This window comes from Pseudopodoces humilis, chromosome 10 (genome assembly GCF_049639895.1).
Source record: "Pseudopodoces humilis isolate 2021_Gansu_Grassland_sample_001 chromosome 10, ASM4963989v1, whole genome shotgun sequence".
Taxonomy (NCBI): Eukaryota; Metazoa; Chordata; class Aves; order Passeriformes; family Paridae; genus Pseudopodoces; species Pseudopodoces humilis.
In genome coordinates, this window is record NC_142209.1 from 29,370,194 (window position 1) to 29,385,654 (window position 15,461).

The window sequence follows — 15,461 nt, forward strand, 5'->3', positions numbered from 1 at the left end:
TTTCCAAACCTCTTGGAGCCCTTACCCTGTGCAACCAATGGGGCCGTGTAAGGTCAGCAGACGGGCTTGTGAAACTGTGTAGCAGAATAAAAGAAGTTGTATTTATCGACTTTAATTCGACTATTTTATGTGTGTATGAATATAATTTTAGCAAGTCAGAAAGCAGACTACTGTACAGGTTTAAGAAAGCATACACAGTTCACACAATTAATTTCAACTAAAATGGCACCTGTTCTCTATTTTGGGACTAGCAGGAGGAAAATTTTGTTTTTATTGCCGTCCTGGACAATGTTCTGCATCTTGGAAGCCACAGTGACGTGGTGTGTTTTGGGGCACTGTGGGGGAAGTCTTGCATCCGAGTTTGCCCATGTTTTTTTTGCCATTCCCTTTTGTGAAGTGGTGGGGGCTGTGCTGCTGAGGCTGAGCAGAGCATATCATTATAAAAAATATTATTCTAAAAATATTATTATACACACATCACCCGAGGATCTACACCCCTGTGTCCAAAGGAAACCGAGCCCTCACACCAAGCCGGTTATACGTGCCCCTCCGTAGGGAATTCAAAACATAGAATCACAGAGCATCATTGAGTCTGGACACCGATGTGCCGCAAATAAGTGGAAAAAATAAGCCTTTCTACAATATTTGCACAAGCGGTTTGCCTTCAGTGGGGAGGCTGGAGGCCACAGGACCGAGCCAAACTGTGTCAGGCTGGCGGGTCAGGCTCACCTGGAAATTGACTAAAAAGTTGAATTGGGCTGTGAAACGCGAGCCCTGCACTTCCCGCGGCGGCCAGAGCCCGTGTCCCGCCGCAGCGCTGCCCCGCGGAGCCGGGAGGGGCCGCGGCCCGGCCGTCCCTCGGGGGGCGGCTCTCCTGCCGCGCCGCCCCGGCTTCCTGCGCCGCAGGTGAGCCGGGATCGCCCCTCGCTTCCCGCTTCCGCCCAGGTGAGCGCCGCCGGCCATCCCGCCGCTCCCCGCATCCCGCCGCTCCCCGCATCCCGCACCCCGCCCCCGGCAGCCCCGCCGCCGCCTCCCGCCCGCAGGTACCGCGAGCGCCCCGGGAATGGCACGGATGGGGTGGGATGGAGTGGGATGAGATAGGAGGGGGGCACGGACAGTCGGCTCTGCTGCAGGAGTGAATTCCCCTTCGGACACGGCGGTGTGGATCATCGGGTGAAATGTTTGCGTAAATATCTAAAGGGGGTAAAAGCCTGTGTTTATCTGTGACAAGTATTCCAGCCTGCCAAGAGGATGGAGCTGGGCTCTGGCAGGTGGTGCCAAGCCATAGTACAGGAGGCAGTGGGTAGAAACTGATGCCCAGGAAGTTCCGCCTGAATGTGAGGATGAACCTATTTCCTGTGTAGGTGGAGACCACTGGAACTGATTGTCCAGATAGAGTGTGAAGTCTCCCTCACGGGAGGACATTCCAGAACCATCTGGACTCAATCCTGCACCTTGTGCTTGAGCAGGGAGGTTGGACCAGATGACCCAACTGTGGTTCCTTCCAATCTGACCCATCCTGGAATTCTCTAAGGGTTCCCAGCCATCTCCTGCTTCCAGAGCCAGACCTGTGAACAGCAGCTTGATCAGTCTAGCCATGGCCAGGATACCAGCCTGCACTCATCCAGACACCCCCATGTGAAAGCCCTTCTGGGCCCAGGGACCTCGACAAGTCCCTGACACCCCAGTAATGCAGGGCAGGGCTGTGTGACTCCTGACGGCAGCTGAAGGCTCTCCGTGGCACTGAAGTCATCCTGGTGTTGTGCAAACAGTTTCCATTGCTCGGAGAGTCTGTCTCAGGATGAGGAGAGGAGGGAAGTAACACACCTGTTGCAACACTTCCCATCAAGTGCCTGTCAGTCCAGAGATTCTTAGCAGAGCAGGTTTTTACTTTGTTTACAGGTGGTTAATGGGAAAACAGTTCTTCCGCATTCCTTTTTAATTTCTGACCTTTGGAAGTTCAGCATGGTTCCAGGCCCTAAGAGCTCTGTTCCCCATGAAGTGATTTGTTAGTTGTGTACACTGTCATTAAAGTACCTAGGATTTATTGAGAATGACAATATTTAGATATTGGAAATGAGTTTTCCATGAGAACAGGTTTTTGAGACCATGTTTTTTGCTTCATGGAGAGCAGCTTTGGCATGAGTTCTAGCTCCTATTAGACAACAGAGAACCCACACTGGCACTTCCCTAGAGGCTGAAATCCATATGAATTCAGGTTCTGCTTGTTAAATTTACCATGCCTGGAGAGTGAGTAAGGCTCCTCTTGATCTGCATTGACACTGGTGATCACAGGCGCAGAGTGCTGTGTTTTCTTCACTTTCCTCCTCCTGCAGTCACTAAAAGTGTGTAAAAATCAGCCTGCCCATGCAGTATTTTTTTTATTTTTAACAATATTTAGCTGTGACCCATTGCACCTTGGAGATGTGTGCTGTATCTGTGTTCAGGTACTCACAGAAGTATTTTTTTCCTTCTTTCAAGTGCCTGGAGCAATTGGTGCGTACTCGACAGCATTTTTGTAAATCCTGCAGCATTGCACAGAGCAGAGGTGGTTTCAGAGGAAAGGTGTGTATGTGCTATGCTTGGTCTGAATGAATTTTTCTGTACATTATCGGTAAAAGTGAGTATAACATGTAGGACAGCAAAATACATGTTAGAAGAGTGGTTTTTTCACAGTATAGGGTCGCTTGATGGCATGTAAACTATAAAATATTGAATAGCTGAAGTACAGCTGATGGCATGTTAGGACAATTTAGGATTAAGATCATGCTAACAAATACTGTTTTTCCTTGCTTTTGCTTTTATCAACTTTTAAACTGAAATTTTTCGAGTCAGAGGTCTCTGTGATGAGGAGGACGATATGCACCATATTAGTCCCTCATGATAACAGGGCCAGGAAAAATTCCAACTGCATTAGTGCAGAAAGGTGACTTTGGATCGGGATGAGCCCGTTGGCTGTTCCTGTGGCAGGCTGCTGAGGCTGGTTGTGTTAGAAGCCTTAGAGAAATAGCAGCAGTTAGTTAGCACTTGTGGGTTTTAATATCCCCAAAAGTTCCATCCAGACTGAATGGGGAGAACATCCCACAAGACCAGACTTTTCCTGAAGGGATACAGTTTGTTGGAAACCTCACTAAAGGACATGGGGCAAAGACATTTGTGGATGGGTGGGGAAAAATGGGTAGAATAATCTCTGCTGGCTGAACGGTGTCCTCTTCCAGACCCCAGCAGCAAAGCTCTCAATTTCCACCTTCCAGCAGCCCTTTGTGGAGGGCAGGTGTTTGTCAAGGCTGCTGATGGGATGCTGTGTTCCTCTCTGGCGGTGGGATGTGCTGGGGCTCAGCGCTCCGTGTCTCCGGGCAAGTGGCAGGCATCTGTCAGGGGGGTGATGGCAATGGAAGACTTAAACCTTTCAGCTCTTCTGATGACCCTCTGCTGGCACCAGCATGGGGGAATTCCTTTTTCGCTTATGCTGCTTTTGAAGAAGATCCAAGTCTTGGGATTTCGTACAAAATCTTCTGAAGCTTTCTCACTCCCTTGGATGTGTTGAGTTCAGCTCCCAGAAGTGAAGACAGTGGAACCCCAGATGGATGCTATCCTGGGGTTACAAAACACTCAACCTTCTGAAATTCATCATTTCCTTGATGGTTTTATGGTTACATTGGAAGTTGTGACATAAGTGTTGAACTGAGGTTTCCAATAAGATAAATAAATGCCTACAGAAGTTGGAGACTGGAGCTAAGGAAGCGGGATGTGGTGTGCATGAACTGATTTTAACAGGATAAACCAAAGTGTTTTGGATCATTCTTCAAAATTAACACCCAGAAATGGAGTTTCTAATTTATCAACTGTTTGCTGACACTGCCTGGATTTAGAGTGTGTTTGGAAAATGTTTAATGATAAACTGTTTGGGGACTTAAACATAGAGATCAATAATACATGGAGTTGTGAGTTTCTCTGGTGCCCAAAAGCCAGTCTTAGAGACCTGTCCTCAATTATCCATGACTTGAAAACTGTAAATTAGTTTATATTTTCAAGGATCCCTTCACACCAGAAAGAGCTGTTTGCTTGAATTCCACCCCCACCCCCTCCCCTTTATGGAAGAAAGGAGAATAAAAAAATACTTGGTGTGGTTTTAACATATTGCACAAAAAAAAAAAAAACAACAAACCAACAAACTAAAAAGCATTGCAAGCTGTCTGGAGGCCAGCTCTGATCACGAGGAACCCCAGAGTGATGTGTAAATTTGAACTGTTATTCAGCCACCTGCAATCCACTTGGGCTTCCACTGGCACAAGTGGCCTGCAGTGACTCTTAGGAACACTTGGAGCAGCTCAAGCAAGAAGCTGAAACTTTCTTTAATCTTTTTTTTTCTCCTGTTTTGTGCCTCTTTCTCCAGGGAGCTTCTGCCCTGATGGAGCCAAGATCTCTTACCTATAATTCTTCTCCTTAAATTTAAATCTCCAATTTTCTCGGGTCAGTCCCTGTTGCCATAATTGCTGTTGTTACAGCCTCAGCAAAGGAAAGAAGATTAATTTTGGGGATGGTTAGCTCAGCACTTGGAGGCTGTTTTGGGTTGGGGATGGGTGTTTCTGGTGGTGCAGTTTGGTCCTGCTGTGAGGTGTGGACACGTCACCCCCATCCCCTCTTGTCCCCCTCCTGCCAGTGCTGGCAGCTCGGAGCTGACTGGGCACAAAGCTCACCCCACCAAAACGTGACGGATTCTTTCTGAGTAATTAGCTCCCTGTTCCAGCTCACTGTGGAATCAGCTGAATGGAAAATGGAAAGGGAAGAATAAATGCATGAAAGTGGGCTGGGGAGCTGGACCAGCCTCTTGGCTGTGGCTCTTGGGTGGGCATGGTGCTGTCCAGTCGTCATTATTTCCTGCCATGCTGGATTTCTTCTCTGGGTTTAATCTTTTCCTCACCCTACTGCTCCTTTAAAGGTGTTTCAAGCCACTTTACCTCACAGGAGTTCTCATTTTGGTTCACTTGCTTTCCTCCTTTCACTGCTGATGTGAGGTAGAAAAACAGAGGAAGAAAGTTAATGGGGAGAAGTTAAACCAGGAAGAAAGAACAAATTTCCATATTCTTTGTCCTGATTTGTTAAGGTTCATGCCGTATTTTCAGTTGAGGAGGTTAAGTTTTGTCTTTTGGGTTTAATGAAGACTCAGGAGTGTGTAAGGAAATGGTGTTTTCATCTGCTCTTCAGAATCAGCTCTCAGCACAGAATCAAAGGCTGCTGTGCTCTTAGAAGTGTTTCACTTCAAATGGAAAAGAAAATAAAGCTGCAGCACTTCCAAAGTTCAGATGCATTCCTGAAAATCTTTCAGGGGGTTGTATGGGTTTGCTGCTTCAACTCCTGCTACAAGTTTGATTTAAAATGACCTCCTAAGTCTGTTAGGAGTCTTGCAAAGTGACTCATTTTGTCTGGCCCTGAGTGGAAGTCACACAAACCCACCGAGTTCTGCAGGAATTCCTGCAGGAGCCAAAGCTCCTCAGATATGCACAGCAAAGGGTGCATAAATCTGCAATTGTGGTTTGTGACATGCCTCCATCCTCTTCTTTTTTCCAGTTAGGTAAATCAGCCTGACTCTGCAGGAGAAGGGAAGCTACTCACCTGCTTAATTAATATTTTGGTGAATAGAACAATGTCCTCCCCAAATTCCAGGTGTTTTCAGTGTGAGCAGAGACAGCATCAGAGGCAGAGCTGAAAGGATCAGAGGTCCTGGTGGGAGAGAGCCCCTGGAATGTGCCTACCCTGCTGTAACATTCACCATATGACCCTTCCCCTCTTGAATTGCAAGACTAAAAAATAAATAAAAAGCTTTTATATAGAGAGAGGGATATGGCTTAGTCTTGTTCCAAAGTAATTCCAAATATATTATTCTGAAATTACACACTTATATACTGGATAGAATTAAAATTATGTAAATTGTGCTGTTAAATGGCTGACTTCTTTCAGAGGAGCTTGTAGTAAGTGAAGGAATCTTGTTTGGTAGAGCTGCCTTGATAGATTTCAGAATGACAGGCTCCACATCAACTTAATAACATGCAAGCAAGGGTACAAATTTATCATCTTTGCTAATTGCAAGTCTGTTGTTTTTATACTGCCATCTAGGCCTCAGCCCCTGTTGGAGACCAGTTCTATTTGGCGTATTTGTGAAGGAGCTGGATAAAGGATATTCCACTCCTTAAAAGATTAATAAAGGATATTTTGATGTTCATGTACATAGAAAAGAGAAAGGCAAACGCCTGCAGGAGAACAGGCTTCCTTCACCTGTTGTAAATCAGGCTGTGATTAGAACAGACTTTCCTCAGGAACGTGTTGGAATAGGGATTAATATGCCCAATTTTGGGTTTTAATTCTGTGCTGTCCCATGAGCGGACGAAACTTCATTGTTTTATGGGGAAACACAAAGTTTCACCTATATTGCCATCCAGCAGGGCTAAATTATCATGATAAGAATGCTATCTATAAATGATCAGGTGGAAAGCATCTTCTAAATAATAGGTAGATTTTAGCTCTGTGTGGATCTGTGGAGATCACAGCTTCAATGCCAATGTTCAAAATAATTTGGTTGAGCATATCTGTGTCTCAGTTTTCCTTTTCATTTTTTTTTTCATAACCTGTATTTTTATTCATATTTGGAAGAGTTGTTCATATTCCTTCCTGTGTCAAGAACTTTGTTAAATACTTGGGGTAAACAACTGGGATAGTAGTATTTTTTTTATTAAACTTGTTGCAGTTAGTATTAATGCATTTATCAAACGTCACTATTCTGTTTAGATCTATCATTTATTAATTTGTTTTTTTTTTTCTTTGAAACCTCAGCCAGGTTATCCTGAACAATTCCAAAAATACCCCCCAACATGCCCGAAAATCCAGCAGCAGGTATGTGGTCTGAAAATGATTCTTTTTGCTGAGCACTGAGCAAAGAAGCTCCATTTCTAACCTGGTCTCGTTTGTTTATTTCTGCAGATAAGCAGCAGGTGCTGCAGATCCTGGATCGGCTGCAGGCAAAACTGCAGGAGAAAAGGGATTCCCAACACCAGGAAAACCTGGCTGTCCTACAGAACACCCTCAGGAGCCCCTTGTTCAACCAGATTCTGACTCTCCAGCAATCCATCAAGCAGCTGAAGGAGCAAGTGAGTGTAAAATTACTGTTGTTGGTGTGATGATGACTCTGGGCGAGTGGAACTTGAATCAGGACGTGTAGGCGTGTGTTAACGAGGGCGCTCTCGTTAATAAGCTGTAACGTGGTGTTAGTGAGCGCTGGGCCTTTTTTTTTTTCTTCTGTGGAGCTGGTGTCTGCAGAGGCACTGCTGAAATGAGAAGTGGTTTTGCAACCAAGAGGTCATGGGGCAACGTGCTTTGAAAGGGATGCAGGAGAGGCAGGGTTGTGTTGGAAAAAAACAGCTGCAAAAGACATCAGCTCCAGTGTTTGGAGTCCTGAACAGTGTTGGAACTGGGATCCTTTGTTTTTCACAGAAGCTGAGTGCTGTTTATCAGCTCACTGGCAGCATTTTTTCCTCCCTAAAAGACAGCATCACTTAGTTCCTGCTAATTTTTGCAAGAATGCTTAACCTGCTTTGGGAAGTAAGGTGTAGAAAACCCAGCCTGAAGACTTGCCAAACTCTGATGCAGCTGTACCCAAGTGAGTTTTAAAATGACTTGGCTTCAGCAGAGGCTGGAACTTGTGTGGTTTATATTGGTTTATACAGCCAAGTGACACTTGATTTTGTGGACATGGGTGTCCATGCCACAATTGCATGGACAGGTCTCACGCTGCAGTTAAATTAAAATCATCAGCAAACTTAAAACCAGGGACTGAGCAGCAGCAATCCCTGTCTCTGCTGTCACTGTGCCCAGCTGGAATTGCAGCAGGGTGGGTGCCAGGGAGACAAGGCTGTCCCTTGCCAGATGTATTGCAGGTGTTCCTGCCTGGCTGGCCTGGTGGTGGCTGTGCAATCCAAGGCTTGCATGCATGTCTGCAGGCTATTAAAAAATGTATGAAAATGCAAACGTATCTGTGACATAGTGGGGTTTGTGTTCAGAATGTTCAGAATTCTCATACCTAGAAAATTTAGGTTTTCTTGAAATTCTATTTAAGCATGGGCAACTTCATTCAGGATGGGATTTTCCACTTTATAATGTCACAGTAGGAATGCTTTTCATTTCTTCATTATCAGTGAGGACTAGAAGTGCAAGTTCTAGCAGTGATAACGTGTTCAGTGGCAGTTTGTACCCTAGGCTCTCTTTGGGGAGAGGATAATACAAACCAGGCCTCAAGCTCCTGAATGTCTCAAAATATTAGAACTTTTGTGCCAAAATTCTGTATAGGTTTCCCTAATAGTAGCAGCAGAGGTTGAAAGCCTCTTTAATGTTTGGTGCTTTAGCATGTGTTGTTTCTGAAATAGCAGGGTGAAAAGAGGATAAGGGGCATGGGCAGGGAAGAAGCATGAAAGAAACAGAGAAAAAAATGTGAAAACACGGCTGAAACATTCAGGGAGCTCTTGAAAAATAGTTTAAATTTGATATGGTAGCTTGGTTATAGATTATGTATTAACACTGCCTGATTTATACAGGTGAGTATATTTGTGTGAATGGGTATCTATGAACACAGGTATTTTTGCTCCTTTGTCACCTTGCAGATAAAATGGTATTTGTGAAAAACCCTCCTTTTGTTTTCAGTTGTTTTTCCACATCTTTGTTCATTTTCAACAGCTCAGTTACATGCCTCCTGACCGCTCAGTAGATTTTGATTTTACCAAGAGGGGGCTGTTGGTGTTTGCTGACAAATCAGTCAATGCTTGGACACCTTGCAGTGGACCCAAAGCATCAGCCTTCACTCCAAACCTGGGAGTCAATGAATTTAACATGATCATCCAGCAAATGGCAAAGGTAAGGCTCTAAGGTTTAGTGATCCAAACTTTTTTTGAATTTTGGAGCATTTCACACTGCTTTTTTTGTTGTGTTTCTGGAAGCATGGTGCCTCCTAACCAGGAGAGAGTAGAAGTGTTGAGAACTTTTCCCTGGGGAAGATAATGTCAGCAATAGGAAGTGGCTTGGTGGCTTGTTTTGTTTTTTTAACTTCCACTGCCAATTTTCTGTTTTACTTTCTACCAAACACACCAACGTAGCAAGGAAATTTCAATTGCCAGACAACATTTTTGGTATTTGATGACACTTAATTGAAAATGGGCATTTTCAGCAGAATCTTGTTTTGATGGAAGCACTTGTTTATCAAGTACATTTTAAATTGGAAATGTACCAACTTTATGAACAGTGCAAAGGACTAAAAAAAACCCAGCATGTTGTATTTAACTCTTTATTTAGTATGTCTTAACTTTGCCAGACAGATGCAGATGTACCAAATTCCCTAAGGATTTGTACAGGTGCAGACTTCCACCCATGTGGGATTGGCATTTATAGCACAAATGTATTGTTATGTGTTATTTTGAACCATTAGTTTAATTGCTTAGTCATGCCTTTCTATATTAAGTAACTGTTGCTAATTGACTACCTTAATGTAGCTGTAGTATTTTGAGCATTACTCTTCTCATTAGGGTGTCATTAACTCATCAGAGATAAGATTTAGCAGTAAAGGCTGCATGTTATTTGGAATATAAAGAGTGCATTCTCCCAGTAATATTTCCCAGTAAACAACCCCAGAAATCTTGTATTAGAACAGGCAGTTGCAAAAGCAAACTTTTTTTAGCATTAAGTGTGAAGCTGCAGAGAGGGGAAGGAAATTAATTTCTTTATTTAAAAGCTTCAGTCTTTTGAATGCACACCTAAAAATCAGCATTAAAAGCAAGGGAAGCCAAAAGACAAGTCATTTAGTTCAGCTACACAGCATTTCCAGAAATCCCAAATATATTGCTCTAGACAGCACTTTGTTCATAGTTTTCATCCAGTTTGGAATTCATCTCATAATGTGAATGAAGTGTGAAAGTAGCTCTTAAATTCCCTGAGGTTTCAGAACCTCAGAGTGCTTGCATATCCAATACATTGCTATATTAAAAATAATAAATGGAGGAGCTTTTATAGAAATAACATACTCAGTATTTTGCCTTTGTTTAGTCTTAGGAGGAGAATAATTCTCACAGTGTTCATAAATTTTAAACTAGCTCATTCTATTTCATTGAAAATTAGTAAGTTCTTTTATCTTCTGTTTTATTAGGGAAGACAAATAGAATCAATAACGATTGATAAACCTTCTGTTGGAGGTCTTGGATTTAGTGTGGTTGCCCTTAAAAATCCCAGCCTGGGAGAAGTTGGTATCTTTGTCAAGGAAGTCCAGCCAGGAAGCATAGCTGACAGGTGAGATCTTCATAATTGTGTTGGGAAATTGTATTTTCCATGAAGGGAAAAGTCATGCCCTTCACATTGAAAACTCTATCAGAATAACATGTTTGTCTGGGTTATCTGGTGGGATATTTTGGTGGTGGTATCTTGAATTCTGGCTTTTCAGCTAAAAGGGATTCATGTTTTGAGGATCAGGTTTTCAGATGAGTTTTAAATATACAAGCCATTCATAAATGGAATTTCCAGAAATCATGACTCACTTTGGAGAATTTTGAGTCCTGATTAAAAAAACAAAAGAAAGCTCAGAAAAGAATTACAAAGAAAATAAAAATTAGATTCCATTTTTAATTTTTATGCATTTTGTCCATGAAAGATTTTTTTTTGCCTCCTTTTTCCTTTATTTATATGCCTCTGACAATGCCTTATTTATAGCTGGTTTTACTGTTTGTTTCCTGTGTAAATTTAGATCCACTTCTCCTGACAGATCCCTGCACAGATGTCATCATAGAATCGAGGCTTCAGGCAGTTTCTTCCTGTATTGTCTGTGGGTTTTCACCCAACAACAAAAGACAGAGCAATCCTTTAAAAATAAAATGCAATTGTAAAACCACAAGAGTTGGCATGAGACAAATGCAGTGCTTGGAATTATGTTTCAAGAAAATGTGTCTAGATTTCAAGTCATTGGTGTCACTTTTTAAATAACACATGTCAGGAAGTGCCAACACAGGATGACAAAAAGAGTGGGGAGAGGTTGGAATGATAATGGCGATGGGCCCACAGAGAACACACCAGAGAACACTTAAAGAAAAGCATATTAAAGCTCTTTCAAAGTGGAGACAGATGGACTGATCCGGATGTCAAAGGAGGGTGAATATCTCACTTTAGGATTTGATGACCTGCTGCTCACTTTCTTTGATGAGAGAATCTGAAATATGGTTAGTGCTCGAATAAAGTGATTTCTGGGAAACATCTTAAACATGGCACGATAAAAAGGAAGTTTCAAATGCCTTAGTTAAGATGTGCAGTTATATTGTTTCGGAGTTTATAAATTTCCCCAGCATGCTTCCCATTTTGCTTCTGAGACAAGATCTCCTGGAGACTTTTTTTTGGATTCCTACAGAGCTTTGAAGGCAGTGTCTGTCTATGTAACAGTTTGGTCTCGTGCTCAGAATGAATATTTAACAAAGGAGATGAGTGATGGTTTCTCTCTTGTCACAAATCTAAATTCATCACTGGGGTGAATTAACTGTGAAATTTATATTATCTCAAGGTAGCAACCGAACTGTGCGTTGCTCCAAGAAAGTTTCATGTCTGAACCTTGATACTATAAATTTTAACTAAAATATAAATACGCAGCACATCAATCCTTAGATTAAATAGTGATACAAAACAGCATCAAAGCCTGAGTTGTGGGTTGTTAGAGATGGCATCATGTAGTGCTAAACATAATGAAGAACAGTTCCTAGTTTATTGTGTAACTACAAAAATATTTTTTTCTGCTTTGTAGTTCAATATCATCAAGAAAGGATAAGGGAATTGCAATTAAATTTTGAATAGAAGCAAAGTAAAGAATTGAGTAAATTTCTGTACCACAACAAAGCTGGAACAAAATGTGGCTGGGCTGTTTGGAACAGTGTAGATTCAGTGTAAGCTGGTGAAGGCACCCTAATAAGCAGATTTTTAAAATACATAAACATTTAACCTCGCAGGACTGTGAATTTTACGTGTTCATAATTCAGTTACACGAGCCTGATGCGGAGTCACTGTGCTGCATTAAAAAATTGCTTTCAATGTTTTGTTAAGGGATCAAAGACTGAGGGAAAATGACCACATACTGGCCATTAATTGCACGCCATTGGATCAGAACATTTCCCATCAGCACGCCATTGCCCTCCTCCAGCAATCCACAGGATCCCTGCATCTGGTGGTGGCTCGGGAGCCACTTCAAGGGAACAGCAGAACTGCCTTATTAAGTGATGTAAATCCACCTGAGACTGTGAGTTGTTGTAATACTGTCAAAATCAGATTTTGAGCTGGGCTGGATTTTTTTTTTTATTTTTTTTTTCCAGGGCTCTCAAGTGTTTGTGTTAAGCAAGTTTTACATAGAGGGATTTTTTGCTTTAATCAGATTTTGTGTGTGATGACATTTCATTTAGAGCCACCGTGCAGTAAGCACAGAGCTTCCATTGCAAATCTGCATGGAGTTGTTATAAAACAGATCCTGGGTTTTTATGGGATAGCAGAAGCTTTAGTAGATCACCATATTCTTGTCAGCAAGGTCTGTTCAGCACAGGCTGGATGAAGCATTTTATGAGAATACCCAGCTGAAACCTACTTGTGCTCAGCAATTAAAGATGCACTGATTACCTCTTAAAAAGAGAGTAAACATAACCTGCCATGGACACTGCTTGAAACAGCCCAACCAATTTAAATTGGCACTACTCACACTAAAAAGCCTTGTCTTTGTTTTAAAAAACAAACACAATTTATCTGTTAAAGAACCTCTCAATCCCTGTTTATTTATCAGCTTGTTTTGTTTGAGTTGGGTTTTTTTTGTTGTTTTTTTTTCATCTGCAAATTTCAGTGATTGGGAAGCCTTTTGTTTTTGTGACAAAGGAGAGCTTGTCACTAGGACATGCAATGAACCAGGGCTGAACTTCCATCTGTGTTCCACCCATATGGCCCAGGTGGCTTCCCTGAATTTGGTCAAACTGCACACCTAAATCCAGGGATTGCAATATTGAAATCTGAATTTATTGTGCTAACAGATTTTGATGAAAATCTGTGTAAAAGCAGTGCTTTTCCTTATTCATAGTAATTATTTCCCTCATGATTATTACAGAGGTAGTGAAATCTGAAGGTTTTAGTGGATAATCAATATTGTTTATTGCACTGAAAATTTTAAAGAATTAAATTTTAACTGCTTTTTCATTGAAAGATCTGTACTGAACAGACTAACAAAATAAAACACAAATATATATCTCTGCAGGGGGTCTTTAAACTTCTTTTATGATATTTAACTGGCTTTGGCAAAGATTTTCAGTATGCTAATAAATCCTTTATTCGCAGAAGACTTAAATCTGCCTACTTTGCTTCATTTGGGCCTGTATGAGATATTAATCTGACAGAAACATTGGCTGGGTTTGGGTTGCTTAACAGCTTTGTTATTTTCAGATTGTCTTGTAGAACATAAGGTCATGGTACAGTGTAGCTTAGAAATTTGCTTCCAATCCAGAATGGCAGAATATTGTGCTGTGCTATTAATTCAGTGCTGAATGGGGGTGTTCAGAGTGTGTAAGTGAAATAACAGAAATAAGAATTTGGGCAAACGCTGAGTGAAAACTGGGCCAGTGTACTCCTTGCCTCTGTTTTTCCCTCTTGTTTGCAGTTCTCTGGATTTATGAAAAACTAAAAGGATACTTTTCATTTTGGCAGGAAGATCTTAAAATTGCTTTTTCTTAGTCAAGCTTTTTCCTAGTATCCTGTTATCCTGAAAGCGGAGGACAAAAATGTGTGTTTAAAAACAGATGAGAAATCCCACTGCGTATTTATAAGGAAATGGAGCTGAGTGAACAAAATCCCACAGATCTCCAGTATGTGGGGTGGAGACAGAAAATGGGTCTGATTAATTCTCCTCGTTCCTGCTACACGTGAAAGCGAGAAACGTTAACGATCGTCCGAAATTAAAATCTCCTGTTTTTATTAATTGCAGATTCACTGGGGCCACGTTGAAGACGTTGAGCTGATTAACGATGGTTCAGGATTAGGCTTTGGAATTGTAGGAGGAAAGTCGAGTGGAGTAGTTGTAAGAACAATTGTTCCTGGGGGATTAGCAGATCGGGTAATTTGTTATATTATGTCACTTCTTGTTTGATTGCAAAGTATAATTAAGCACTTTTGACAGTCTTAAAATAAACTAATATACTTAAACAAAAGGAAGCTGGTAGCATCAAAGTCTGAATGCCAGCACATGATTAATAAATACATTGAAGGTATGGCTGAGGACAAAAGTCAGCACCTGATGTAAATTAAGTTGTTTCTCAGACAATCTTTGGCTTTTGTAACATTGTTGAACATGGAAAAATTCTGACAAACTGCTTCATATCTTTAATATTTTTGGTATTTTCAGCCTTTGGTCAGTCTGGGGCAGGACAAATACTCTCTAGAATTTGGCACATTTTGCAACGTCTATAGGGACAAACTCTCCAAGTGAATTGTCAGGCAAGAAAATCTGCCCTACCAAAGTCAGTGCATTGCAAGATTCAGTTTAGAAATCAAAAATGTCCTGTTTCCAGTGGGTTCCAGTGAAGGGGGGGTTTGATCCCTGCCTTGCAGCCTGGCCAGTTCAAGAAGACACTTAGGTTTGGTGCAAAGCCTTTTGAAGTTACACAGGCACAGTTTGCACCTTTGGTTTTTTGTCTTTAGAGACTTGGTGCTGAGCATTGCTACATTTCAGAAGTAGAACACTCAATATAACAAAAATATTTATTTTTAATAACAAAACAGATTCAGATTTTTAAAGCTAATTTCGTCACGATGAGTTACAGTATCTGAGGACTGGAACCAATGCAGACAAAAGAGAGAGGCAAAAATACTTCCTCTAGAACAGGATGGAGCTAAAACCTGGAAGTTTGGAGAGCTTTACTAGAAAATGTTGGCTTTTTCTTGACTGTCTCCCTCTGAACCTGCCATGTATAAATTAGTATTTTTTAATTTTTGTCTAACACCTGTTTTGCTGTAAGGAATAGAGTGTTTTGGCTACCAATGAAGCATGTAAGCTAAGAACTCACCCCATCATTCTCAGCTGAATGAGACATCATTAAAAACATGTGAAATAATGAGGCATGTACATGTTAAAATTGGATGAGTTTGTAAATGAGTTTGAGTTGGTTCTGGGAATAACTCTGTGATTGCTGTATAAATCAATGCACCAAAGGTAGTGGAGCTGTGCTGATCAATACCAGCTGAGAATCTGGTGCTAGAAATTCCTGCTTGTGATGGAAATGATGATGTAGGTTGTGAATCATAATTATCAGGTAAAAAATGGATTGTGTGGAGTCTTGTTGCCTTCAGTGGCTTTACTCACTCAAGTTGGAGCTGGTCACATGAGAAAAATAGTGCCTGGCTAATACGGAAATATGAGGGAAAAACTC

General features: G+C 41.6%; 1 protein-coding gene across 5 annotated transcripts in view; it reads left to right on the top strand.

Moving 5' to 3' along the window:
• Nucleotides 1-918: 918 nt before the first annotated feature.
• Nucleotides 919-15,461, top strand: part of PATJ (PATJ crumbs cell polarity complex component) — a 137,632-nt gene continuing 123,089 nt past the window's right edge. For 3 of the 5 annotated variants that reach the window (XM_088060711.1, XM_088060715.1, XM_088060714.1), the window contains exons 1-8: nt 924-1,043; nt 2,482-2,565; nt 6,832-6,891; nt 6,979-7,145; nt 8,725-8,901; nt 10,184-10,323; nt 12,112-12,304; nt 14,021-14,149. In XM_088060711.1, coding sequence (XP_087916837.1) covers nt 6,870-6,891; nt 6,979-7,145; nt 8,725-8,901; nt 10,184-10,323; nt 12,112-12,304; nt 14,021-14,149 — 828 coding nt within the window. In that variant the 5' untranslated portion in view covers nt 924-1,043; nt 2,482-2,565; nt 6,832-6,869. Of the gene's footprint in view, nt 1,044-2,481; nt 2,566-6,831; nt 6,892-6,978; nt 7,146-8,724; nt 8,902-10,183; nt 10,324-12,111; nt 12,305-14,020; nt 14,150-15,461 lie in introns of all 5 variants that reach the window. The other 2 variants (XM_088060713.1, XM_088060712.1) reach the window with 2 other exon arrangements.